The 27,453-nt window shown below is 49.2% G+C and overlaps 1 protein-coding gene and 2 long non-coding RNA genes across 4 annotated transcripts in view; 1 reads left to right on the top strand and 2 right to left on the bottom strand.

Annotated features, from left to right (window-relative positions):
- Positions 1-127: 127 nt before the first annotated feature.
- HPD (4-hydroxyphenylpyruvate dioxygenase) lies at positions 128-10,842 on the bottom strand. Its single transcript, XM_015063784.3, has 14 exons — positions 10,775-10,842; positions 10,631-10,657; positions 9,926-9,988; positions 9,459-9,563; positions 8,838-8,880; positions 8,559-8,641; positions 7,525-7,614; positions 6,413-6,516; positions 5,910-5,987; positions 5,184-5,346; positions 4,979-5,050; positions 2,727-2,849; positions 558-674; positions 128-466 (listed from the first exon to the last, which is right to left on the bottom strand). The coding sequence occupies exons 1-14, from the start codon at positions 10,775-10,777 to the stop codon at positions 356-358; spliced, it is 1,182 nt and encodes a 393-aa protein (XP_014919270.2). The 5' UTR covers positions 10,778-10,842; the 3' UTR covers positions 128-355.
- LOC113595160 (uncharacterized) overlaps positions 7,458-27,453 on the top strand; it is a 23,021-nt gene continuing 3,025 nt past the window's right edge. The window contains exons 1-3 of one of the 2 annotated variants that reach the window (XR_008291652.1): positions 7,458-10,027; positions 16,382-17,497; positions 18,891-20,236. This is a non-coding gene — a long non-coding RNA (uncharacterized LOC113595160). Of the gene's footprint in view, positions 10,028-16,381; positions 17,498-18,890; positions 20,628-27,453 lie in introns of those variants that run through there. The other variant, XR_008291651.1, reaches the window with a different exon arrangement.
- The window catches only part of LOC113595161 (uncharacterized), a 21,088-nt gene continuing 13,498 nt past the window's right edge, over positions 19,864-27,453 (bottom strand). The window contains exon 3 of the long non-coding RNA XR_003415631.2: positions 19,864-20,388. This is a non-coding gene — a long non-coding RNA (uncharacterized LOC113595161). The remainder of the gene's footprint in view (positions 20,389-27,453) is intronic.

Below are 27,453 nucleotides of genomic sequence, written 5' to 3'. Positions count from 1 at the left end.
GCCTTCCTCACTCGCTCTGGGCTGCGAAGCTAGAACGCAGACGCCTCCGGCAGTGCTGACGCCCTGAGCACCCCCTGCAGGCCAAAGGGCGTCACTGCTCCAGCCAGGCACAAACACCACGACCCCGCACGGGACCCCTGTCCGCTTTATTCCGAGGGCGGGAGCAAGGAGCTGCCCGACCGAGGGGGCGTGGTCAGAGCCTGGTGCTTCGACTGGTGGGCGGGGCCTAAGGGAGTGGCCAGTAAGGGGGGCTTGCAGTTCAGGGTGCGTGGTGGGGTGGGCGTGTTCCAGGTCTGGGGGCGTGGCCCACCGGGCGCCCGCAGGTGGGCGGGGCCTCGCTAGGTCCACCCGCGGCCTACATGCCCGGCACTATCCCGTTGTTTTCGAAGTCGGTAAGGTTGCCCCGCAGGTTCTGCTCCTCTTCGAAAGCCTTGAACAGTGAGTTGAAGTTGCCGGCTCCAAAACCCTGGAGCGGGAGAGAGAAGGTGAGCTGCGGGCCCAGAAAGCCAGCCATGCTACCCTGCATGCTCCCGAGGGCTGTCGGAGACCGGTGGTACCTGGTGGTTGTGGCGCTGGATGACTTCCAGGAAGAGCGTGGGACGATCCTGCACGGGCTTGGTGAAGATCTGCAAGAGGTAGCCTTTCTCATCGTAGTCTACCAGGATTTTCAGCTCCTAGGTAGGAGACAGGGGGCAGGGTTAGGGGGGCGGCTGGCTCACCCGTCTAACGTGGCACGGTGGGGTCTTTAGAAAGTCCCTAAGGGGATGCCTGGGTGGCTCAGTGGGATAAGCGTCTGACTTGATTTCTGCTCAGGGCATGACCTCATGGTTTGTAGGATCGAGCCCCGCCTCCGGGCCTGAGCTGATAGCACAGAGCCTGCTTGGGATTCTCTCTCTCCCTGTCTCCCTCCTCCTCCCCACCTCTCTCTCTCTCCCTCTCTTTCTCTCAAAGTAAATAAACATTTAAAAAATAAAAACCAAAAAAAGAAAGTCCATAAGAGCTCCTGCACCTGAAAGCCAAGAAAAGACCCCATTCTCCCGCTGTTCCAGACACTTCCAAATAGATCCCTAAATTGTCCTATTACCAGCCACCTGCCTCAGTCCCTATGCCAGCCACCATCAAGGCTGTCCTGGACCACCCCAGTCGCCTCACCTCTACACAGGTCCTCATGTTTCCCTCTTGCTTTCTTGCAATCCATCCTCCCCACAGACATCCAAGGGATCTTTCAAAAATCAGATGGTGTCAGGGCGCCTGGGTGGCTCAGTCGGCTAGGCAACCAACTTCAGCTCAGGTCATAATCTTCACAATTTATGGGTTCCCAGCCCTGCGTCTGGCTCTGTGCTGACAGTGTGGAGCCTGAAGCTTGCTGTGTCTGCCTCTCTCTCTGGCCCTCCCCTGCTCATGCTGTGTGTGTCTCTCCCTCCCAAAAATAAATAAACATAAAAAATAATTTAAAAAATTGGATGGTGTCATTCCCCTGTGTAAAATCCTCCAGTGGAAATCAGAACTCTCATATGTTGCTTGGTGGGAATGTAAAATAGTGCAGCCTTTATGGAAAACTGCGGATTCCTCAGAAGGTTAAACATAGGGTTACCATATAACCCAGCAATTTCAGTCCTAGGTATAAACCCAAGAGAATGAAAAACATGTCCACACAAAAATTCGTATGAGAATGATCACAGCAGCATTACTTACAATGGCCCCAAAGTGGAAACATGCCAATGTCCATCAACTGATGAACAGATAAGAAAAATGTGATATATCCATATAATGGACTACGATTCAGCCACGAAAAGGCAGAAGCACTGACACCTGCTACCACACAGATGAACCCTGAAAACATAACGCTGAGTGAAAGAAGCCAGACACAAAAGATCACATATTGTACGATGCCATTTATATGACATGTCCAGAAGAGGCAAATCCAGTGAGACAGAAGATGGGTGAGTGCTTGCCTAGGGCTGCAGGGAGGAAGGTGATGAGGGGTGTGAGGTTTCTTTTTAGGGCGATGAAAAACGCCCTGAAATTGATTTTGATGATAGCTACACAACATAGTGGGTAGTTAAAAAACCGCTGAACTGTATACTTTTAAAGAGTGCCTTATATGTTATGTGACCTATATATGGATAAGGCTGTTAAAAACAAACCAAACAAACAAACAAAACCCCCAAACCCTCCATTGGTTTCTGGCCATAGAAGAACAAGATCCAACCTCCTAAAGAATCTACAAGAGGAATCAGCCCCAGCCGACCTCTATGGCCTAGGCCAGTCCTCAAACACTTCCTTTCATCCGTTCTTGCCTTATTTCCATTCCTCAGACACTTGGAACTTGCTCCTGACTCACGACCTTTGTGCTTGCTCTTCCCCTAGCCCTTCACACAGCCATCTCCTGCTTATTGTTTCGAGTTCACCGACATGTCACCTCCTCAGAGGGGCCCTCCTAGATCACCTCTGGTGCAGTAGCCCCAGATCATTCTCTGTCGTAGCCTGTTTTAACTTTCTACACAGCACCAACTCTCTCTCTGATGGTGTTTGCGTTATTACTTGTTTGTTATCTGTCTCCCCGCTAGACTGCAAGTCCCATGGTGGCAGGGACCCAGTCTGGTTTTCCTCTTGTGTCCCAGTGCCTGATGCAGGGTAGAGGCTTAGACAATATTTGTGAGGCAAGATGAAACTCAGGGCTCATTCTCCCCATCTCAAACTCAAGGATCCTGCACTCGCCTCACCTCCAGGACATCAATGTTCTCCTTCACCCGGATCTTGGCAGACTTGAGCTTCTCCCGCAGTTGTTTGTAGTATGTTGATGGAACAGCCAAGAACTCCATGCCTCTCTCTCTCAAGTGGCGAATCTGTCTCAGAGTAGGGTCAAGGTCAGTCTCCTCTCTCCATGCTCAACACCCCTAGCCAGGAGGAGGCAGAGTCCCTATCCTAGCTTCCCCTACCTGCCAGGATGCATCCCTGTGACCTCATGCCCCTCCTCTTCTGGACCTTGTGGGCCCCATTAGAACCACAGCAATCGCAGGGCACCTGGGTGACTCAGTCGGTTGAGAGCCCGACTTCAGCCCATGTCATGATCTCACGGTTTGTGGGTTCGAGCCCCGCGTTGGGCTCTGTGCTGACAGCTCAGAGCTGGAGCCTGCTTCGGATTCTCTGTCTCCCTCTCTCTCTGCCCCTCCCCTGCTCACACTCTGTTTCTTTCTCTCTCTCAAAAATAAATAAACATTAAAAAAACTTGTTAAAAAAGAACAGCAATCACTAACATTTATGGAATTCTCATTATGTATCTATCTCAAGCACTTTCTGTGTGTTGCCTCATTATGTCCATGCAGTAAGTTTTTGAGGTATCCAAACAGTTATCCCTATTTCATAGCTGGGGACACTGAGGCATTGAGAGATTAAATATCTATTCTCAACATAGTAGTCAGAGTGATTTTATTAAAAAATACAAGTTAGGAGGTGCCTGGGTGGCTTAGTTGGTTGAGCGTCCGACTTTGGCTCAGGTCATGATCTCACGGGCGTTGAGTTTGAGCCCCGTGTCAGGCTCTGCGCTGACAGCTCAGCTCCTGGAGCCTGCTTTGGATTCTGTGTCTCCCTCTCTCTCTGACCTTCCCCTGCTCACACTCTGTCTCTCTTTCTCAAAAATAAAATAAAATAAAATAAAGTAAAATAAACTTTAAAAAAAATTAAAAAATACAAGTTAGGTGTGCCTAGGTGGCTGTCGGTTAAGCGTCCAACTCTTGATTTCATCTCAGGTCATGCTCTCACGGTTCATGAGATCAAGCCCCACATCGGGGCTTGGGATTCCCTGCTTGGGATTCTCTCTCTGTCTCTGTCCCTTTTCTGCTCATGCTCTGTCTCTCTCTCTCTCTCAAAATAAATAAATAAATAACTTTAAAAAATAAAAAAAATAAATTAAAAATACAGGTGAAATCATGTCACTTCTCTGCTTACCTCACAGTGATGTCCTCAGAGTCAAGTTCAAAGCCCTCACCATCTGCCCTCAATTCCACCTTCTGACCTCATCTCCTACCTCCTCTCCCTTGCTCATTCTGTTCTAGCCGCACTGATCTCCTGGCTGTGCCTTCAACCTTCCTCTGCCCTGCTTGTCCCTTCTGCTTGGGACACTTTTCCCAGGTGTCCACAGGCTTCCCTTCTTACAAGCCTGTGTTCTCAGATGCCTCCTTCTCAGTGTGGCCTTTCACGACCGCCCTATCAAATGTGCAGTGTCCTTCCCCCTCCCTCTCCTATTGCCCTGCTTTGTTCTCCACAGCACTCTCACCATCTAATATATGTATTTTACTTGTTGCCTCCATAAGGGCAGAGACTATTGTTTTGTTGACTGATGTATCCTAAGTACCTAAAAGGGTGCTTGGCATATAATAGGTGCCCAGTACACATCTATTGGATGGGTGAATGAATGAACAAATGAACAAAGTTGCCAAGGTCATACAGTGAATTCCTGGTTAGGCCAGGATGGAATGGGGCAGTTCAGGCTCCTGTCCACTCTGGTGTACTGCCACGTAGGGAATAGGTAGGACCCAGTCTCTCCAAGGGCTGGTTCCACAGACTCGGCACATTTAATTTGGCTCAAAGGACCTGATCCACCTTGTAGCCTAATATCTTCATTTTCAAGGTGAGGCAACTGAAGCCCAGAGAGGGGGTTGAATCCCCCAGGGACACACATCAAGTCACTTGCAGAACTAAGACTAGAATCCAGGCTTCCTCTTTTGGAAGGCACCTCCTTCCTCTGACACCTGCTACTTTTAAAGCCAGCAGAGAAACTGTTCTGCAGAGAACCTGAACTCTCTGGGGTGGGGATGTGCCTGCACGGGAGTGGCAGCAATCAGTCAGGGAGCCGGGCCAGCCATCTGGGCCGGTGAAGACGCCCTAGGATTGCTACTACCCGCCCCCCATGCTCTCCTCCATTTTGCAGAGATTGGCTCTGGAGCTGAATTAGGACCAGGAATGAGCTTCTAACCGCTGTGATGATGTCTTGGGTCTTGAGAGCAATGTGCTGGACCCCAGGGCCCCCATTATAGTCCACATATTCCTGTGGGAGGAAACAAGGAAAACACTGTCATTGGCCCCTGTCACCCACACCCCAGCCCCTGCAAGAGCCTTGAAACCTCTTTCTTGCTTTCTTTTTCCCCAACCAGGCCCCCGGGGTCCAGGGAAGGCCCCACCTGGATCTGGGACTTCTTCTTGCCTGGTGCTGGCTCATTAATGGGCATCTTGATGGACTCCTCATAATTGGCCACCACGATTGAGCGCAGAGAGCTGTATTCTGTGTGCACCTGTGTGTCGTCCACAGACCAGAAACGATGGAACTGCAGATTCTTCAGGTACCTGCGGGGTGGCATAAGGACCCACTGGCTCTGAGCTCCAGCCAGGGACTGGCTCCCTGTCTCTATTTCCACCTTCCAGAATACCCCCCGCCCCACCCCGAGCAGGCTCCAAAAAGGAACCACTGTTCACTTACATCATATACATCATAGACCTGTACCTTTATTATGACAATTTTCTTTCGGATGGAAGTGAAGTGTCTTGTAACAACACCCGTGTAGTATGGCAAAGGTCCAACAGATAGAAGTGCTTTGAGAAGGGCACTTGCTCCTAATTTGCACAAGGGCACTGTTTGGGGAGTGGCAGACTGCCTCCAGGTCTCCCAGGACCGTGACCCCCTCTGTGCCGAGGTTCCCCAAGGTTCGTCAGAGAGAAGACCTTTCCATCACTTTGAGCCACAAAGCCCCTGGACTCCACGGTGATGGCTTTACAGGGAGAAGATGCCTCGGTGACATAAGGCTAGGCTCCCGCGCCCTTGTGTCCCCATTTCCCACTTTAGTGTGTCGAGGCAAGAACTGGGGGGCGGGCCTGACTCCTTTGCGCGGAGGGGTTGGGCCGGGACTCACCAGTCTGAGGCAGACTCCATCTCCTGATCAGGCTGGTTTCCCACAATGTGGTCGATAATCTCCAGACTGCAGCTGGGCCTGGGGGAAGGAAGCCGTTAGGCGGTGAGGATGGGGCTATTTCCTCAGTCTCCCCGTTCCCACTGTAATAGCTCGCTGTGACATAGGACTACCAGAGGCAGCCGTTCGTGTCAGCTCACACACTCTTACTAGCCCCATTTGACAAATGGGGAACTGAGGCAGAGGGAAACGAAGTAACTGCTGAGGTTAAATGGCTATAAAATGACAGAGCTATGGTTTGAACCCAGGCAGTTACGTCCAGAGCCTATGTTCTTAGCCTCTGTGCTACCCCTTCAAGCCACCCTTGGGGACCCTCGGGAGTTCCCCGGCAGGCTCCCAGATGCTCTGTCCCCTCAGAGAAGCCCCGTCTGCATGGAGGATCAGGGAAGTGCTTTCCACCACCCCCCCTTTTCTACTCCCCTCTCCCGGGCCTGAGGCGTACGCACAGCTTGGAAAGTAGGGGGTCCACGAATGCTGGGGCCTCGAATCCAGGCAAGAACCGGCCGGTATAGTTCATCTTTTCCACCAGGGTGTGTGTTGTGTCCCCGTACTATGGGTGGAAAACAGCGCAGCTTGGCCCCTGAGCCCTCATCCCCACTGAGGCTGGGCCACATGTCACGATGCCAACACAGCTAACGCCCGGGTCTGACCCCAGCTCAATATGGTCACCTCCCCCTTTCTGAAACGAATTGCCACCTGCCATGTGTTCGGGACTTTAACGGTCTGCCTGCCCCACCCCCCCACCTCCCCGCCCCCTGGGCCCAGGATCTGTGAGGGCAAGGCCGCAGTTTGGCTCATCATAGTATCCTCAGCACCTAGGGCAGTGCCTGGCAAGTAGTGGGGGCTCAAGAAAAATATGTTGGCTAAGTGAGAATGATGAGGGCATTGGATCAAATTGTACCCAAGGGTTCTTTCAGTCATCTTAACAGTCTTTAAGCTGCATTTAACCTTGAGGTGATGGGACCTGTGATTGTCTCTGTGCGACAGTAACACAGCCTTGGAAATCTTTGCTGAGTGTCTGCGACATGCCAGGCACTGTTGTTCGAAATGCTGTGCACAAATGAGCTCATCTGAGCCTCGCAATGACCCTGGCCGGGGTTATAGTTGAAGACACTGGAGGCACAGAAGAGTTAAGTAGCCTGTCGCGCGTCACACACGCGGTCCAGCTGCAGGCCCTGCAGACCGAGTCACAGAGAGGTGGTGTGCTTTGTCCAAAGTCACACACAGCTGAAAGAGGGCGGGGCTTCCCCAGACCCCACTCACTCCCTTCTGCAGAGCCCCTGCCTTTCGTTTACATCCCATTGTCATCACTGCCATCTCCCTCCCCACCCCGCAGGGGAGGAAGGGAAGCTGGAGGTGGGGGGGACGGTTGCTCCCATGAGCTGCTGGCCAAGCCTTGCAGGCAGTCAGACTTGAGGGAGAACGTCTGCGTCGAGGCACAAGGGTAGGATGGAGCCGGGGCGGTGGGGGGGGGGGGGGGGGCGAGGATGGTGTGGGGAATCCTGGCATCTCAGGGGAGCGGACAGCAGGAGGGGTAGGGGCACCAAAGTTAACTCACCGTCTGCAGCACAGCCAATTTCACCTTCCCGAATTTATCTTGCTCTATCCAGGGCTCCCGCACGATTTTGGCGCCCCGTTCCCGGGCTTTCTGCAGAGGAGATGGGTCAGGGAGGCGGTTAAGTGCTGGACCCTCCCAGAGCCCTTGCCGGCTCCCCTGGGGTCCAGCCTCTGCGGGACTTCCCCACCTCATCCTGCCACAGGCTCCTCTGGTTTTTCCAGCCCCGGGCGGGAACTACAGCCAGCTTCAGCTACCGCCCCCGACACCCATGCCTTGTGCCCGTCTGGCAAATAGGGAAACTGAGACCCAGGCCCAGGGTTGGGGCTACGAGAGACAAACCAGGTGGGGGTGGGGGTGTGTCCCACCTCTGCTAACCCACTCTGTGGCCCTTCCCCCTCTCCAGTCCTCAGCTTCCCCATCTGTAAAACAGGTGATTGGATAGGAAGAATCCGACGGGCATTTATCGAGCACCTGTGTCAGACCCTTGCCAGGCACCCTTACATGCATGACTCCTGCATTTATTTAGCAAAACCTGACTGCATAGCTGTGCTTATCACATGTCCGGCATCAGTGAAGGTAGTAACCTCTTCCACCCGCACAGCAACATTACAGGAAAGGTACTGTGATTGTCTCCATTTTATAGTTGAGGAAACAGAGGCGCAGAGAAGTTAAGTCACTTGCCCAAAGTCTCACAGATAATAAGATTCAGACCTGGGCAGTCTGGCTCTGGAGTCTATGCTCTGAACCTCCAAGCTGCTTCTCGAATAGGGTGTTTGGTTCAGAGTCACGCTCGAGAAGTCGTAATTATGATCTCATTTCCTCGGGGTAAACCTCAGTGAGGTAGGTGCTCTGATTGTCCCCATTTTACAGATGTGGAAACTGAGGCTCAGGGAGACGACATGCGGCTGGCAAGGTGGAGCTCAGGTGTGCATCACAGCAGTGTCTGGGGTTGTCACCCCAACACGGCAGGTCCTCCGGCCCTGACCTACAGGGGACTCTGTGACAGACCAAGGGCAGCCCAGAAGCCATCTCACCTGCACGATGTAGTCACAGTCTTCCACCTCAAATGCGATGTCCTTCACTCCATCGCCGTGTTTTACCAGGTGGTCGCCCATCTCTGTGGCCGGTAGGGGAGGTCATGGCGCTAGAGCCATGGCCCCCTCCCCCCTCCCCTCTACTGTCAGTCCCGGGGTTCCATCTCCTTCTAGGCTGGGGAACCCTCCCTGAACTGGACCCACTCCTTTGTTCCTTACCCTTCCCCCACAATAGCTTGTCTTCACCCCCTAGTACCCTGAGCCCCCGGGCCTCCTTACCTTTGTTCCAGGGGTTGAGGGCGGAGGAGAAGACAAACACGATCTAAGAACACAGAGGAGAAAGGAGGGGTAGCTGGTGGCTCAGGAGAGCACCTGGCGATGTATTACCATCCCCTCCTCCCTGCCCACCTGGGAGACACCCCAGGACCACATCACCCCTCCCAGCCAGGCAGGATTCCTTAACCCTGGGTTCCAGCTCCGTCTCTGCCTTAGCTTCTCCCTGAGCTGAGCTCTTGGCTCTGGCCCCCCCCAGGGGAGGGAATCCCCAGGGGTCCCAGGGACCAGGGCACTGCTCGGACTTTCAGTTCTGATGTCTGAGGCCTCCGCCAACTTATCGGGAACATCTGTGAGGCCAGCGTTGGGCCAGGCCAAGGAGATGAAACTAACATCCGTGTTGCAAGTTGTACAAAGGTGCCCGTGGAAGGGAGAGTGGGGGCTCTCAGCCCATGTTCCCTTAGCCCCACCAGATGTCCTGGGAGAGAACCGGGTGGGCCTGGGGAAAGGGCCTCCTGGTCTACTTCACCCAGAGGCCAGAGCCCTAAGGAGACTCAGAGACCAGCAGGGGCAGAGAAGGCAAGTGGGAGCCTCCTGGGTGAGTGGGGTCCTGGGGTGGCGACTCACCTTGCCTTGCTTGATCACGTGGCTGACCACCTCCCGGGAACCCGTTTCCAGGCCCTTGTAGGCCAGAGGTTCAAAGCCCATCTTGTTACAGTAGAATGACGCAGCCTAAATCACAGAGTTACAACCGGGTTCCTGAGGGCCAGCCTGGGGGGCCCCCAGCTGGAGGGAGGGAGCCTCCAGTCCCCCTAAGACTGTCTGCCCTGTTGCCCCAGGCACAGAGTCCGTTCTGCGAAGAAAGGCCACTGCCTGGCCCATTCTGATGTCAGATAAGTTTCCTGCTGGGGTCTGAGGCCCTGATTGTGTAATTAGTATCCAAAGAGTGTCTCTCTTTCCTGGGATGGTCCCAACACTGGCCCTGATCCTCCCCACCCAGGGGCCAATCACAGGCCCTACTGGAGGCCCGCCCTTGTCCAGGAGGCTCTCTTGCCTGCCCTCTGCCCTCTCCAGTTCCCGGCCCCAGCTTTTACCTGCTTGGCATTGCCAACCCAGAAGGTCACGGAGTGGAAATGGAGGAATCGGCCCCTCGCAGGCTGCAGAAGGAGAGAAGGGGAGAGGCTAAGTCTCTGGAGGTGGGTCTAGAAAAGTGCGGATGGAGAGGTGTCGTCTAATCACTTTCCTTGTGCCGGCCTTAATTCCAAAACCGAGAAACCAAACACCCTGCAGCCTTGCCAAGCCTCAAGAGACGTTTCTCACGTAGAGACTGGTAGAGATTGAGCTCCTGGGGGTTAGGATCAGAAAGCCCCCACAGGAGCCCTGCCCAGGTCTCCCAGAGGGGAGCTGCCGTTTGCTACAGCCACACGGATTTAAGTTAGACCTTAGAAAGAACTTCCAGGGCTGGCTGGCTGGCTCAGTCGGAAAAGCGTATGACTCTTGATCTCAGGGTCATAAGTTTGAGCCCCATGTCGGGGGAGAGATTATATTAAAAAAAAAAAAAAATCTAGAAAGAACTTCTAGACAGGATTAATAGATTGGTAGAAATTTAAGAAGAAGAGGTAAAATTTTTCTTAGCAAGGCCAGGCTGAGTCCTGCTAAGTCTTTGGGGGACAGGGACGGGCAGAGATGAACCTGAGCAAGCATCTTGGACGTCACACACCCACCGAAGTTCCATTCCTGCTCTTTGCTGACATCCTAGTCTCCCGGGGCCCTGACCCCACATCTCCCCTCCTGCTTACCTTCTCTCCTTTGTTGCTGTAAGTCGTCTGAGGAGAAAGAAAAGGACAGTAAGACTCGGAGGCTCAGATACAAGGCACGTGTCTGGAAGTCTCACCGCAGATGTCACCAGGGGGAGGCTGCCATGGCCGCTGGCAGGCACTTACCATGACTAATCGAGGTCAAACTTCCTGCTCTAAGACTGAGACAAGAGGCCAGTGGAGTGCTGTTCACAAGTATTTAACTCCGAACAGGTCCCGCCCCTGGGCTCCTGGCCTTCCTAGGGGTGGGCGGGAGCTGATCCCAGTGCTGGAAGCACCTAGGCCTGGGAGCCTCTGATCTAGCCACAGCCTCATTGGACAGGGTGATGCTGTCGGGCCCAGAGAAGGGGTGTGACCCCCAAGGCCAATAGCCAGCAGCGCAGGGCCACAGCAAAGAGCCAAGGGCACACTCCAGTACCCCAGGCTGGGACGGTTTTCTCTGTCCATCAGAATAGAAAGCTCAGAAGTCAAGGCCAGATGGAGTGCAGTGGTCGCTCCAAAATTCTTGTTTAGGGAGAATTTGAGGGGGGATAGGGGCTGGTCTTGAAGCCCTGAATGCATAGCGACTACATGGTTTATAATTAGGTAAAAGGGTCATACTCCATGGTGGTTAGAGGCATGGGTATGGGGTTTGGATCCTGGCCCTGCTACAAACTATGTGACTGGGGAAAGTCATGGAACCCCTCTGAGCCTCAGTCTCCCCGTGTGTAAAATGGAAGCCATAATAGTATGGTTGGGATTAAGTGAGATAAAGCATAAGTTTTTGAAATAGCGCCTGGCGTGCGGAAAGGTCACTTGTTAGCGCTGGTCATGATTACTTATGTTCCTTTAGGGCTCTTGGCAACTGATGGAGAATAGGGGGCCTTGGCGTTGCCACAGCCTGAGTATTGGGAAAGAGGTTATGGTCCTGCCCCCTGCCCCAGGTTCTCAATATCTGCAGACTGGTGGGAAGGTGGAGCTAATGGCTCTCGGAGGAGGAATGCCAGGACCCTCCTAAGCAGCCCCACGCCCGTGTCCTCAGGTCTCAGGTCTCACTTTCCTGAAAGATGGAATGGTGGCTGCTGGCCAGCCATGGCATTCACCTGAGGGTCCCAGGACAGCCTGCTGCCTCTCGTTCCACCCCAGTCCCCAGAACCTCTGTTGCTGAGCCACCCTTCCCTTTTCTCAGGGAACTTACTTTTCAACTATCCTCATTGCCTGGAAACTTTTTCTAGTCTCTCATGCTTACGGTCTTGGCTCATGACTGTGTTATGACCCCCTGCCCTCTTGCATTTGGGCTCCCCGAATGTCCTGCATCAAGCCTTTTTTCCCCTCTTTCTTTTGTTTTCTTTTTTTAAGTTTATTTTTGACAGAGAGAGAGAGAGACAGAGCATGCGTGGGGGAGGGGCAGAGAGAGAGAGGGAGACACAGAATCTGAAACAGGCTCCAGGCTCTGAGCTATCAGCACAGAGCCCGATGTGGGACTCGAACTCATGGACCGCAAGATCATGACTTGAGCCGAAGTCCAACGCTCAACCAACTGAGCCACCCAGGAGCCCCCCTCTTTTTCTTTTCAGTATGTAAAAACAAATCAGCGTGAGTGGTAATGCCTTTAAGGATCATTTGATCCAACATTACCATATTTCAGGTGAGAAACTGACAGTAAGAAAGTGCTGGAGGCTACTCTCCTCTTTCCTTCTTCCCTCCCATGCCTTTCTCTCCTCACTGGGGAGCAGAGAGTGGCTTGTGCCAGGGAGGAGCCCCCCTTCCGCCTTCCTCAGCAAACCCTATCAGCTCCCCCCTTCCAACGGGCTGTTCTCAAGTTGCCACCTTCTCCAGGAAGCCCTCTAAGAACTCACCAGACCCAGGTCTGAGGTTTAGCTAAGCCCTGCCACGGGTCAGCCTTAGCCAGCAGCCCTGAGGTGGGGTCCAGGACAATTAGAGAACTTTTCCAAGTCATGCAGTTAGCAAGGGGCACGGTACAGCTGGAATATGAAATGGGTTATTCTGATGCCACAGCCTACACTTTTTTCTTTTAATTAAAAAAAATGTTTTAATGTTTATTTATTTTTGAGAGAGAGACAGAGCATGAGTGGGGGAGGAGCAGAGAGAGAGGGAGACACAGAATCTGAAGCAGGCTCTGGGCTCCGAGCTGTCAACATAGAGCCTGACGCAGGGCTTGAACCCACAAACTGCCAAATCGTGACCTGAGTTGAAGTCAGACACTTAACCGTCTGAGCCACCCAAGGGGCCCTTGCAGCCAGCACTTTTAATTCCTGCATTGCCTTCTATACAAATGGGAGATGTTGGTATTCCCACTAGAAGGATGGGGAAACCGAAGCCCAGAGAAGGAACATGTGTCTGCAAGGTCTCAGAGCTGGTAGGAATAGGGATTAGGGTGCCTGGGTGGCTCAGTCGGTTAAGCGTCCGACTTCTGCTCAGGACATGATCTCGCAGTTTGTGAGTTCAAGACCCACATGGGGTTCCCTACTGTCAACACGGAGCCTGCTATGGATCCTCTGTCCCCTTCTCTCCCTGCCCTGCCCCCCTACTGTGCTCTCTCTCACTCTCTTCAAAAATAAAATAAACACTTAAACAATTTAAAAAAAAAAAAAAAAAAAAGAATAGAGATCCAAACCCTGGCCTATTTGCTTCTGGGATTGGATCTCATTCCACCAGTCCAGACATCGTTTCCCAACTTCTCTCTTCTGTTTTCTGGGCAAGTCTGGAGACTGGCAAGGTGATCCTACCTCCTTGTTCTGCCCCTCCTGGGGGTGCCTTGCGAGCCTGCCCCCAGTGTCTACCTCAGCCCTCTGGGTCTAGGTTTCTAACTGAGAAAAATGGTGTGGAGGGAGCCCAGAGTGGAGCTCACAGGCCAGAAGTTTCCACCAAGGGAGAAGGGCCTCAGTGCAGCCCTCTCGGCCCCCCAGCTGAGGCGGAACATCCTGTCCCCGTGTGCAGAGTGGCCAACTGGAACCTCTACTCCTGGAGCTTGGCCTGACTGGTGTCCTAGGCACAAGTCAATGTTTACCAGATCAAGGGAGCAGATTATCAGCAGCAGAGGGCTGGAGGCAGATGTCTGGCTCAGCTGGCCAGGGCTGGTGGCTTTGTCCTACCCTCTGGACTTTGCTTCCAGAAACACTGTGGATCTCAGTCACACTCTGGATATACTGCTAGGTGCCTCTTTCAGCTGCACGCCGGGGCTGGGGAGGGAGAGCCCACAGGGCTCAGTTTCTGTAGCCCCCACGTTCCCTCCCAGACTCTCCTTCGCAGGCTGGGCCCAGTTGGATAACGCATCAGCAGTGGCTGGGTTATGGCCGTCTCTGCTCTTTGTTTCTGAGTTGTTTCCTTCTGCCCAATATGAGCTGGGAGCTAGGTTCTAGAAGCCTCGCTCATGGAGTCTTCTCTCCAGAGGGACTATGAAGGCTCATCTTCCGCTATGCCCTGGTGTGCAGAAAAGAGTAAACCCAGCAGGCTTGAGGAGAGAGGCCGGCTTTCACGGTTGAGCCTTGGTTGGCACTGAGAAACTTGAATTTCAGGAAGGTCCCCACCATCCCCAGAAATGATCAGAGTAGTTCCTTGTGTGTAAACTGTTTGCATAAGCCATGTGCTTTACAGCAAACACCTGCTTTCTTTCTGGGAGTCTGGGATTTTGGTTTGTGCTGTGGAGCGGGGTGCCCATATGACCGGCCCCCAGTAAAAACCCTGGTATCCGAGGCTCAGGCAAGGTTCCTTTGTAGACAACATTTCACAAACCCCTTGCTGGAGGAAAGCAGTGCATCCCATGGGACACCCCCACCCCCCCTGGGAGAGGGCCCTTGGCAGCTTGTACCTGGTTTCCTCTGGACTCCAACTACGTGCCTTTTCCCTGGGCTGGTTTGGCCCTGTGTCCTTTGGCTGTAATACATCTGAGGCATGGGTATGGCCATAGGCTGGGGCCTGTACTCTTCCTAGCACGTTAACAAACCTGGTGGTGGCCTTGGGAACCCCCAACCCGTGCTGGCGGCGATAGGACGTGCTCGATGGATCCTGACTCAAGTGGAATGCGGTACAAGCATTGTCTGGGGAAAGGAAGGGTGAAGGAAAAGGGACATCCTTGCTAAGATATGAGCATGAGATTCCTAGCTGTATAAGCACTGGCTGTCTTCTTCCTTTGTGACCGTGACCCAGGTGGCCTTGGCCCTGAGCTCTTTTCTGAAGCCCTTGCTGAGTGCTCGGTACCTGCCCAGGGGCCCTGGGGTGGCCTGCGTGGCCTCCCGGAATGGTCAGCCATCCTTTGGTGCGTGGGTGGCTCTGCAGTTACCCGTGGTTTTTGCAAGAGCTGTTTGAGCCACAGCTGAATCTGCTGTAAGAAGCACAGATTACCTCTGGGATCTGACAGTGATACAAGGAGCCCAGGAGAGTTGAGGAGCCGGATCCCTTGGCCTCTTTTGGGTGCGCTGGCTAAAATGAAAGGGGGAAATCTCAGGGGGTGATGTCTTTGGTTTTTGTTCCCTCCTCAAGGCAGGAGGAGAAAGAGCCCAAACATTTCCAATGGTGGCCTTTGGTTGGACCAAAAATGTTGGAAGTTTATATTATTCTCTCCTCCAAGCAGGAAGGAAAAAGTTAAATCAGTTCTCAGAGCTGGAGCAAAGCTTCAGGCAAATCAGGGGAGAAGGAAAAGAGGGGGGGCTCCAGCTGGTGCTGCTGCCACAACCCCCCCATAAATACTGAATTTACTGCTAGGGGTTTAAGTAAATTTGCAATGAAAATGAAGGAGAAGGAACTTTTAAAATGCCTTTGTATTTTACAGCTATTGCATCTGGATGTATGGTTAAAATTGATGTAAACTGTTATATGCCTGTAATTTCATAAGTGCCAGAGGGATCATCCCAATTAGAGAGAGTTGCAAAAAAATAAAAAAATAAAAGTCACTGGGATGCAACTTTCTTGTATTTTGCCACGTGGGTGGCCTGGAATTTGAAATCTTATGAGTATTGAAAACAGAACAATCATCTGTAACTGATGATTCTTACTATGATTTTCGCCCTTTGGAAATTCTAAGGAAAAAAAAAAAGAGAGCGAGAACTGAAAAAGAGAAGCAATCTCTAAATGGAGATACACTTTTGAGGTTTATAAAAAGCAGTTTCAGGGGCACCTGAGTGGCTCAGTTGGTTGAATGCCTGACTTCAGTTCAGGTCATGATATCATGGTTTGTGAGTTCGAGCCCTGCATCAGGCTCTGTGCAGACAGCTCAGAGCCTGGAGCCTGCTTCGGATTCTGTGTCTCCCTCTCTCTCTGTCCCTCCCTCATTTGCATTCTGTCTCTCTCTCTCTTTAAATAAACATTTAAAAATTTTTTTTAAAAAGCAGTTTGAGGTTGCTAATGAGTTCTTGTGAAATTGCCTGTCTGACCGTTAGAGGCTGATGATACTCCAGATGACGTGTATACTTTTGAGGTCACCCACCTGGGCTCTAAGACCAACATGACAGAAAGAGTTAGGAAAGCTGTCTGGCTTGGCTGCAGCAAAAGAAAACCCAGTGCCATTTCCCCCTCAGCTTTATTGAAGTGTAACCGGCAAATAAAAATTCCCTAGAAAAAATTGCCCATAATTAAGGTCTACAATGTGGTTTCCTGCTATGCAATGTACGAAATACGAAATACGCGTACATTGTGAAATATTTACCACGATGAAGCTAATGAACTTATCCATCAGATTACACAGTTACCTTTTTTATTTTTTTGCCACTGACTTTTGGAATCCTGAATTCACAGAGCCTGGTTGCCTGGCTCTGACTCTGGGCTGACACCTGCTGTTGTCTGCTGCGAGCCATTTCAGCCCCATCACGAGCTGTGTGGAATGAAAATCAGGTGAAATCACTCCACTCGATGAGCTGGCCAGATTTGGGACACCCCTCTGCGGAGCGGCCGCTGTGAAAACATTACGGGTGCTGCCGGACCGTCTGGTTGTGCAGATGTCCACGATGAAGGGTTTGCTTTCTGATGGCACAAGTTAAAACTCAGCTGCTGATCGGCTATTTCTGGTGCAGACTCGTTGCCTTCCTAACTGCGATTCCTGCCCAAAGCAGCAGGTTGGGCGAGGGCATGTCACAAGGACCGTGACCCTCCCACCCACTCCTGGCAGATGGGAGAATCTCATGGCTATGGATTGTTGCATTTGACTTTTCCACTAGTTGTAGTTTCCATCAATGAACTGACTGATAGTCTGATTCTCTGGTTTTGAGAGAGAGAGAGAAGAAGGAAGAAAGAAGAGAGAGAGAGAGAGAGAGAGAGAGAGAGAGAGAGGATCCAAAGCAGGCTCTGTGCTATCAGCATAGAGCCCAACGTGGGGTTTGAACTCACAGACCATGAGATCATGATCTAAGCTGAAGTCGGACACTTAACCAACTGAGCCACCCAGGCACCCCAAGAATTAAAGTTTTAATTACTGAGTGGGACATAGTGACTTTTTAACAACAGAGAAAAACAAAATCCCAGTACCTGGGAGGCTCAGGGGATAAGAGGCGAGAGCATCACTCATCTTGGCTTTTCAGAACTGTTCTGGCTTGGAACTGATGGCCTCAAGTAGTCCCTCTTAAGCTAATAACTCAAGGGAATTATTTGGACCGCAGCCAGAACCCTAGGATAGGAGGTCCCATCTGGGGAGTCCTGATACCTAGACTTTCAGACAAATACACACCCTCCTAGGGGGGCCCTGACACTGTAAACTCTGTTTCAGGTGGGGGGCAGGTTTGGCCTCTGGGACTGTACTTCTTCTGTGAGTCCCCTGGACATCATGATATTCATTGCCTGTGCCCCGGAAGGTGTTCAAAGCAGCTTCAACTTATTGGCCACAGTTGTGCTGTGCTGAATCCTTGCACCTCTGCTCAGGTAAAGAAAGGCTCGTACAGAAATGTTAAGAAGCCATTTCCTTGTCTAAGATAAACCTTTGTGATTCGTGGGTTTCATTTCACCTGGGTCCAAGATCTTGGTATGGCATAACCAAGTTCAGTGATGTATGCTGGTCTCACCCAGCTGCGTGGGGTCCTACTGATGTTTTGTTCTCAAGATGCCTTGGCCCAAGACAAAGGGCATGTGCAGAAAAGAGTTAACCTAGCAGTTCTAGAAAGGCGTGCTTATAAGGTTGGCCCTTGGCTGGCATCTGAAAATGTGGATTTGGGGAGGGTTCCAGTTTCTTTGAATGGGTGCACCAGGGTTTGTTAGCATTTCTCATTAACCTCTATAATCCACTTATTGACAAATCAAAGTGGGAGTCTTGGTTACAAGACAGAACATAGGGATGCTTGGGTGGCTCAGTCAGTTAAGCAGCCGACTTCAGCTCAGGTCATGATCTTGGGGTTCGTGGGTTCGAGCCCTGCGTCGGGCTCTGTGTGGACAGCTCAGAGCCTAAAGCCTGCTTCGGATTTTGTGTCTCCCTCTTTTTCCGCCTCTCCCCCACTTGTGCTCTCTCTGTCTCTGTCTCTCTCTGTCTCTGTCTCTCTCTCTCAAAAATAAACATTTTTTAAAAATTTAGAGCACTGCCAAACTCTTTTCCATGGTGGCTGAGCCGTTTACATTCTCACCAGAAATGCAGGAGGGTTCCAATTCCTCCCCATCCTCACTAACAGTTGTTGGCCATCCGTTTTGATTCTAGAGATTTCATCTTTCCTTGAAGTGATGCTTCATTGTGGTTTTGATTTGCATTTCCCTAATGACTAGTAATGTTGATTTTTATGTGCTTATTGCCAATTTGCATATCCTCTTTGGAGAAATCTCTATGCATATCCTTTGCCTATTTTTATTTTTTAAAGTTTATTTAGAGAGAGAGAGAGTGTGTGTGTGTGCAGGCGTGTGGGCGAGTGGGGGAAGGGCAGAGAGAGGGAGAGAATCCCTAGCAGGCTCCGTGTTGTCAGCTCAGAGCCCCAAGCAGGGCTCGATCTCACGAACCTAGAGATCATGACCTGAGCTGAAATCAAGAATCAGACACTTAACCGACTGAGCTACCAGTGCCCCTCTTTGCCTATTTTTAAATTATATTACTTGCCTTTTAATTACTGAATTGTAAGAGTTCCTCCTATATTCTAGAATCGAGTCCCTTCTCAGATATATGATTTGCAATAATTGTTCCCGTCCTGTGGGTTCTTTTCACTTTCTTGATGGTGTCATTTGCAACACAAAAGTTGTAATTTTGATGAAGCCCAATTTATCTACTTTGTATTAGTCATCTGTGTATTTTGTGTGTATCGAAGAAGAGACACTGACTTGTTTCTTTTTTTTTTTTAAGATTTTATTTTTCAGGCTCTGTGCTGACAGCAGAGAGACCGACACGGGGCTCGAACTCACGAACTGTGAGATCATGACCTGAACTGAAGTCTGATGCTTAACTGCTTGAGATACCCAGGCACCCTGAGACTGAGTTTTTAACTTAAGAAAAGATCTTTAGCTGAGGGAATGGGATCTGTCTCCAAGTTGTCACCTTGGAAGGCAGAGCACCTTAAAATAATAATAATAATAACAAAAACGCTGATTTTCTGGTCACTGATTTATGTGCCAGGCACCGTGCTAAGCACATTATATATTGTGCTCTTTACTCATTAAATCCCCAAATAACCCTCAGAGGTAAGTGCTATCAACATCCCCATTTTACAGATTAGAAAACAGAGGCTCAGAGAGGTGTCTGAGCACAGCGAAAAAGTGACAGAACTGAGAAATGAACCAGGCCTGACTCTCTCCAAAGCCTACAAGCTAGCCACCTCCAGCCATGCTGTCATTACTCAGCTATTTTGGGAAATGCTTTGGGAATGACCTCTGAGCCCATTTTCAAGCAGCAGGAAAAAACAAACAAACAAACAAACAAAAATTCAGTCTCCTGGTTGTACTCATTAAGACCTGGAGAAGTTCCTCTTCATTTGGCCTCTGGCAGAGTGGGAAGGGCAGGCGTGGCAGGAGGCCAGGGTGGGCCCAGGAGGGAGCTAGGAGACCTGTGGGCATGCGCAGGGGCTCCGTTGGCGGGCTGGAGAGGAAGGCTTTGTTCAGGCAGAGGTGGGTGCCCCGTCACTGAGCAACCTTCGGTAAGTCACTTCTCTCTGAACCTCAGTTTCCGTGGCGTCCCGATGGAGTGGGGGCTGGCATGGGTGGTGCAAGAATTCACCCAAGTCAGAACAAAGGAGATGGAGATTTATTGAATACACTGCAAGAGAGCAGCGGGCAGGACAGCAAAGGAGAGACTGTCTGCCTGGTCTGCCACCAGGCGGTATTGTGGGGCCACAGTTACAGGGTGGGAGGAGGAGATATGGGAACATATGGGAACTTTTTTTTTTTTTTTTTTTTTTTTTTTGGTAACTGTGTAAATGGCCCATTGGTTAGTTAAGGCCTGTGGCAATTTTAAGAAGAGTTGCCTAATGAGCCTACTTCATGGGGGGAAGGGGAGGGGCGGTGGCTGTGGGCTAATTTACCTCACTCAGGTTTCCACTGCTCAAGCCTGTTGCCTAAAAGTGGCCCTGATCATCCCCCCACCCCGACAGGTCGGCAATGACAAATCCTTGGCATTTGAGTGGAAGTCTCATCTTCAACGGCTTCTTCCTGCTGAACGAGGGGTGTAGAGATGTCCCTACGTATGGATCAACATTGGTCGGTTGGGAATTTATATGTTGGGATTATGAAAGGCAGAGGCAGCTGTATCCAAGGCAGATAGCATGTGTGGATTTTCCCGAGTGGAAAGGATCATCTGTCAGCTCAAACATGTGGCCGTGAAGGAATCTCGGCACCAGGCGGAGAGAGATCTGGAAAATAAGCTGATGATTATTAGGATGAAAAAGAGAAGTCCTAATTAAACAACTTTTGACCCAAATCCTCCTCCAGTCCAGGAGTTTAACCAATCATGAATGGAGTAGGAGGGAGACTTTAACATGCCAATTTGGGTAGTATTCATCTCAGTAATTTTTGTGGTTATCTGGAGTATATATATAACACTCTGGGTTTTTTTTTTCTAAGTTTGCTTATTATTATTTTGAGAGAGCGAGAGCACTGTGGGGGGGAGGAACAGAGAGAGAGAGAGAGAGAGAGAGAGAGAGAATCCCAAGTAGGCTCCATGCTGTCAGCGCAGAGCCTCATGTAGGACTCGAACTCACAAACCATGAGATCATGCATGACTTGAGCCGAAATCAAGAGTCAGATGCTTAACAGACTGGGCCACCCAGTAGCCCTGTAACATTCTATTTTAATACAGCGTAGGTTCCTTCTTGAGCTGCAGTTGGGATATCAGGGGCCATTGAGTTTTGGAGGGCTCCCTTTAAATTTGTGGGTGACTGCATGCTGGGCTTGATTAAAGGTGGCGGCTACATGCTTGGGTAAAGCCTCTACTTGCAATTTGACATGAATGATGCAGCTCCTGGGACAAATACCGTTAAGAGATAAAACCATCAGGAAGCCCTCTTTGTTTGGTATCGAGCCTTAACAATATCCTAATTATGAGAAATTGCTGGCAAATGGGGGAAGACTCCTCTGGGGGATAAGGCCATCCCAAGGGCATCCTCTATGCAGTCAGAAGGAAAGTGGGGCCATCTATGATCTCCACAGGTCCAAGTTGACCCTGTGGAGGAGGGTAGGCTCTGGCCTTTAGGAATGACTGTGTCATCCCAGCCACACAGAATTGGTCAAGGTGATAGTTGAGTTATACAATTGTTGAGTCCATCCTGTTTTCCAGCTGTTCAAATAATCATATGCCCATGGGGTCTGCTTATTATCCCCACAGAGTAACAAGCACAGAGATTGTCTACATATGAGCCATTGTGGCAATTTCTCTGGTTTCCAAGTTGTCTAGCTAAGCAAACAACATTCAAAGACAATCAGAACTAGAATTTAACATCCACGAAGGTGTGTTATTGAAACATAATTTTTCTCTAAATTCACCTTCCAGAGATAGTCAAATCAAGACTAACTTATTCTTTTTTAATGTTTCTTTGTTTATTTTTATTTTGAGAGAGAGGGAGAGAGAGCATGAGCAGCGGCAGTGGCAGAGGCAGAGAGAGGGCAATAATTCCAAGCAGGCTCCGTGCTATCAGCACAGAGCCCGATGCGGGGGCTGCTCCGACTCACAAACTGTGAGATCATGACCTGAGCCAAATCAAGAGTCAGATGCCCAGCCACCGGAGCCACCCAGGTGCCTCCTAGATTGAACTTTTAATAGCCTCTTGAGGCCAGAAGCCAATCCAAATACCTGCCATTAGACATGCCTGCAATACCTGTAGATGCGGGTGAATTTCTCTTCTCGGGATCCCCAAAATATCCTGAGGTTTCTGCACCTGCCAGGAAGTGATGTTCTTTACTCACCAGGTAAGGCTGCTGGAAACTGTAAGCAAGGTATCAGGCCAACATTTCCAAGGAGCTTCATTGGCTCCATAGTCAACCTTAGTTCCTTAGAGCTGTCTGGTCCCATCTGAGTCTATGCACGTCTCTCTCAAATATGACGTTCCAGTCAAAGCCTTGGTAAAATAATGAAAGTTTCTAATGGGTCCTGTTACAAGGAGAACAGATTCGCGGGGTGCCTGGGTGGCTCATTTGGTTGGGTGTCCGACTCTTGATTTCGGCTTAGGGCGTGGTCTCATGGTTCATGGGTTCGAGCCACGAGTCGGGCTCTGTGCTGACTGTGGAGCTGGCTTGGGATTCTCTCTCCTCTCTCTCTACCCCTCCCCACCTCAAAATAAATATATAAACTTAAAAAAAAAAAAACAAGGACAGATTCTTGTTAAACTTATGCAAATAATTGTAATTGCCAAGGAAGAAAGAATACTCACTGAGATTTTCTGAATTTTAGAGGGTTCAGGTAGGGAGAAAAGTTAAATGTTTCAATTTGCTCATAAAAGAATACTTTATCATATTTCTGTAAGTCATGGATATCTTAAGAGAAAGTTTCCTTAATCTGAAAAAGCAAACATTAGAGAACCAGCAATGTTTCAAACCAGAGTCATAAAACTATAGTCATCTTCTTTAATTCATTCAGTTCTACATTATTAATTTTTGTTCTGTTTGAACGAAGCTTTCCCATTAGTTCTGGAAATTCTTACCCGGTTCAGTTTTATGATCTTAAAGATACCAATTACCCGTATTTGTCAAAAACAAAAACAAAAACAAAGAAACCCGTTCTTTTCATGAATCTCCTTGAAGACAAAACTCGTTTTGCAAGAGCATCGGAACAGTAACTATAAATGACAAAAAAAAAACCCTCAGAAACGGACATGGTTAAAGATCTGATAGTAAAGTTCATTATAATGTAGCTGACAAGGAAATCCAGTTATTTCTGTGACACCTAGCATTTTATTTTATTTTATTTAAAAAAAAATTTTTTTTTAACATTTATTTATTTTTGAGACAGAGAGAGACAGAGCATGAACGGGGGAGGGGCAGAGAGAGAGGGAGACACAGAATCGGAAACAGGCTCCAGGCTCTGAGCCATCAGCCCAGAGCCCGATGCGGGGCTCGAACTCACGGACCGCGAGATCGTGACCTGAGCTGAAGTCGGACGCCCAACCGACTGCGCCACCCAGGCGCCCCTATTTTTTAAAATTTTTATGTTTTTTTTTTTAAATTTTATTTTGAGAGAGAGAGAGAGAGAGAGAGAGAGAGAGAGAGAGAGACAGTGTGAGCGGGGGAGGGGCAGAGAGAGAGGGAGACACAGAATCGAAGCAGGCTCCAGGCTCCGAGTTGTCAGCACAGAGCCACCCAGGTGCCCCAACACCTAGCATTTTAATGATTAGAATGTCAAGTGATGACCTTATATCAAAACATATTAAAACCCTAGGGACTGTATGTAATTTCTAAAGCAGTTATAGCATTTACCCATACAAAACAACCTAAGGCTAATTACTATGAGTTTGATGGTGCTTCCCAAGTAATTTAACAGACCAAATCAACAAGCCCAATGAGTCAAAAAGGCTTCATTGACAATTCAAATCTCAGGGACGTTTGTTAGAAACCTTAGAAAGTTTTAAAACACCTATCTAAATAGGATTACAGATCATTATAAATTTTGAGAAGTTTTAACTTTAGTCAAACACCTGATAAAGACAAAACATAGAAACTTTTGTTTTCTGGGCAGATAAAAAAAAAAAACACCTTTGTTTACACTTTCTTATCAAGAGCAGACCAACAATCCAAGAGAACTTTGTCTTTTTAACAGAGTATGGTAGAATTTCAATCTTATACTAGGTATACTTTATTTATTTATATGTTTATTTATTTTTGAGAGAGAGAGACAGGGAGACAGAGTGTGAGTGGGGGAGGGGCAGGGAGAGGGGGACAGAATCCGAAGTAGGCCCCAGGCTCTGAGCTGTCAGCACAGAGCCCAACACTGGGCTTGAACTCAGGAACTGTGACATCATGACCTAAGCCAAAGTCTGACGCTTAACTGACTGGGCCACCCAGGCGGCCCCCAGGTGTACTTTTAAAATCCATTAGTTTCAAGCTTAGTCTGTCCTGACCACACATAAAATTCTTCTCTAAGCTTTCCCTTCACAAACTTACAGCTTTCTTTTGCATTCAGATTTTGTCCTACGCCTTTTCTCTAAATAGCTAGTCTCACTTTAGGACGTTACTTTCTTTTTCCCTCAACAAAATATATTCTCACCTCTTACATTCTTCTTACACACCTCCTACTGTCCTACATACAGAGTTGCTTTCCTTATCATTTCTATCAGTCTTAATTACATTTAGCAGAATTTTAACTCTTAGAAACCTTAGTCTCTAGGGAAAACTAGTAACCAATTGTGAACTGTATTACAGCAGGATTCTTTAGGTTGGCAAATTCATAAATACATGTCATAGTTTTTCATTGTATAATCTTTCAGTAAGGCACAAAGCCATGTTTTCCAACAGACCCAAATAGCTTTAATTTCTCTGCAAAGAAGCCAAAAGCTGGTAAACCTTGTGTTTAGTAATTAATGTCGAAGTATTTTATCTTATTTGGAAAAGACTTAGATAGCCAATGAATTCAACTTAATTTAGAATTTAGCTTAGCAAAACTTTAAAGTTTCAGGTTAGCGAAGATTTTGAAAGCTATTTTAAGAATTACCCTTGAGAACTTTATGAGGCAGACACAACTGACCATAATTTTTTAAAGTTTATTTGTTTATTTATTTTTAGTAATCTTGACCCTCAATATGGGGCTGGAACTCACGACCCCAAGATCAAGGGTCACATGCTCCACTGACTGAGCCAGCCAGGCGTCACCACCCTTTTTAAGTTTATTTATTTATTTATAAAAGTAACCATCATTTTAAGCCATCCTTTTGCTGACCAATTGCCACAGATATAATGTGAGCTTATTCGACTTTAGTAAACCTTGGTAGAGTAAGAGTTTTATATTTAATGATGATAACTCTGAAGATATATGTAATTAAACCAACAAACTTAAATTAGCTTTAATACTGAGTATATTCCACCCATGTCCATTAAAAGTCAATCAGTGTGTTCCCCATTGTCAATTTTTATCTGAGGTACCTGTGGGAAAATCTAAAGTGGGCAGTTTTAGATTCAGAAAGTTTTGGGTTTTTTAAATTTTTTTTCAAAACTTACTCGTTTTTTTGAGGGCGGCGGGGGCGTGTGTATGTGGTGAGAATCCCAAGCAGGCTCACGCACAGCGCAGAGCCAGATGTGGGGCTCAAACCGTGAGACCGTGACCTGAGCCAAAATCAAGAGTCAGACACTCGACTGACTGAGCCACCCAGGTGCCCCTAGACTTAGAAAGTTTTAAAGGGACGCCTTGGTGGCTCAGTCAGTTAAACATCCGACTCTTGATTTGCACTTTCCTATCAAGAGCAGACCAACAATGCAAGAAAACTTTGTCTTTTTAACAGAGGGTAAAGCAGAATTTCAATCTAGGGAGCCCCCGGGCCTTCAGGGGAAAGGGAAAGACGATGGGCTGGAACAAAAGAGCAGTCATCTAGAATGTCCACAAGGTCAGATGGGCCATGAGACCCAGCAAGACAGTTTTTGTGGAGCTTGGGACCTTGGGGACAGTGCCATGAAGGCTTGCACATGAGACCTCTGACCATTTGGAGTTCTGGCAAAAGAGGTCAAGCTGGAAAATAGTATTATAAGGAAGAGTTCCATGGAGAGGTCATACCTCTTGATTTGGGAATTTGTACCGAGGCTGGGAAACATTACATAAAAAGATGAGAAGTTTTTCCTCAGGCCTTGGGGATCATGTTTGTTCCGTTTTTAAATTATTGCTATTTTTTAATGTTTATTTATTTTTGAGACAGAATTCGAGTGGGTTAGGGGTAGAGAGAGAGGGAGACACAAAATCTGAAGCAGACTCCAGGCTCCGAGCTGTCAGCACAGAGCCCGACGCGGGTCTCAAACCCACAAGCTGTGAGATCATGACCTGAGCCGAAGTCGGACGCTCAACCAACTGAGCCACGCAGGCGCCCCCACGTTTGTTCCATTAAAAAAACAAACAAACAAACAAAAAATACAGCCCCAGGGTGAGTCCGGAGGCATAGAGGGGATTATGAAGACCGGCTGCTGGTTTCCAAAGGGGCGTCCCACTAAGGGGAATGGAGCTTTGACTAGTGGTCTTGATTTTAGTCAAAGCGCCCCACCCGATCAGAGAAAAAGAACTTTGCTGTAGCTCCTAGTCTCTAAGCAGGATTCCTGAGGCATACGGATTGTAACATTCCTACGGCTCCCTCAAGGACTTCTTTAATGTTTGCTCTGGTTAGTGTTACTTTCTTCCGATAATGGTAACCCCTCCACACCAAGATATACTTTAGCAATCGCCTTTCAAACAGTATGGCCCACTGATATACATTTGAAGGGTTTCGTGACTAATGTTTTACTAAACAATTAAAGCAACTTTATTTTAACAATAGCAGCCCTCCAAGAACCTGGGGACCTTGCTTTTAACATGCACAGATTCCTTAGAGATTTACACTATCCCTAACCCTCACTCACTAAAAAGTCTATCATCAGTCACTCCTCACTATCCCAGGGCAGCTCTTTCTACCCATGGGTCCTGTCCCCATGCTATAATAAAAGGACCTTTTTGCACCGAAAACATCTCAAGAATTCCTCCTTGACCATTTACTCGCGGCCCCACATCATCGCTGGTCTAAAAAAGGGCCAGACCTTATATGGGGTGACTGAGTGTACTGGGATGTGCCCCCCCAAGGAGAGGGTCATGGCAAATGGCACTAGCAATCCCTATTGGGGCATCCCCTACGACAGGAAAGCCAGACAGCGGGTGACCAAACCAGGTCAGAAGAAGGAGGTGGGGGGGTCACCACTCAGATGCATGGGAATGTGTTTTGCCTATAGATCAAGATGGCGGCTGTTTCCTCGGAAACAAAGGAAAAGGAGGGGGTTCCTAAAAGAAGCTAGGCAGCTGACAGTCAGCCAGCATCAGTAAAGGGTCCCAACTGAGTCTGTATCATGCAAATTTACCCTGGATGAGCTGCAGAGGGAATGGGAAAGGAGAGGAAGGGGTCCTTCACCCTCACAGGAGCGGACAGTCTGACCTGTTCGCCCTCAGACCTTCAGACCACACTGGGCAGCCACCCTGGCCAGAGACCTTCAGCTGTCTGAGCAACACCAAGGTTAGGCCACCAAAGGGCCAAAAAGAGAAAGGAGAGGGAGGAGAGGATCCCTCTGATGGGCAAGAGGGTAAATTCCTCACCCTTTCAGGCAAGGGCCATCTAGCAGGTTCCCTGCGGGGCTCTGGATCCTTGCTGAGGACTAACCTGAACTGGAGGTCATCAGCTCCCCAAGAAATAACTAGAGTCTGTCCACCAAGGGAAAGTCCTGAGAAATTCCCCGACAATCCAGGGAGCGTCCCAGGCCAGCAGAGGTTC

Source organism: Acinonyx jubatus, chromosome D3 (genome assembly GCF_027475565.1).
Source record: "Acinonyx jubatus isolate Ajub_Pintada_27869175 chromosome D3, VMU_Ajub_asm_v1.0, whole genome shotgun sequence".
Classification (NCBI taxonomy): domain Eukaryota; kingdom Metazoa; phylum Chordata; class Mammalia; order Carnivora; family Felidae; genus Acinonyx; species Acinonyx jubatus.
Note: the sequence above shows the minus strand (reverse complement) of the source record. Positions and strands in the feature narration are given on the sequence as shown.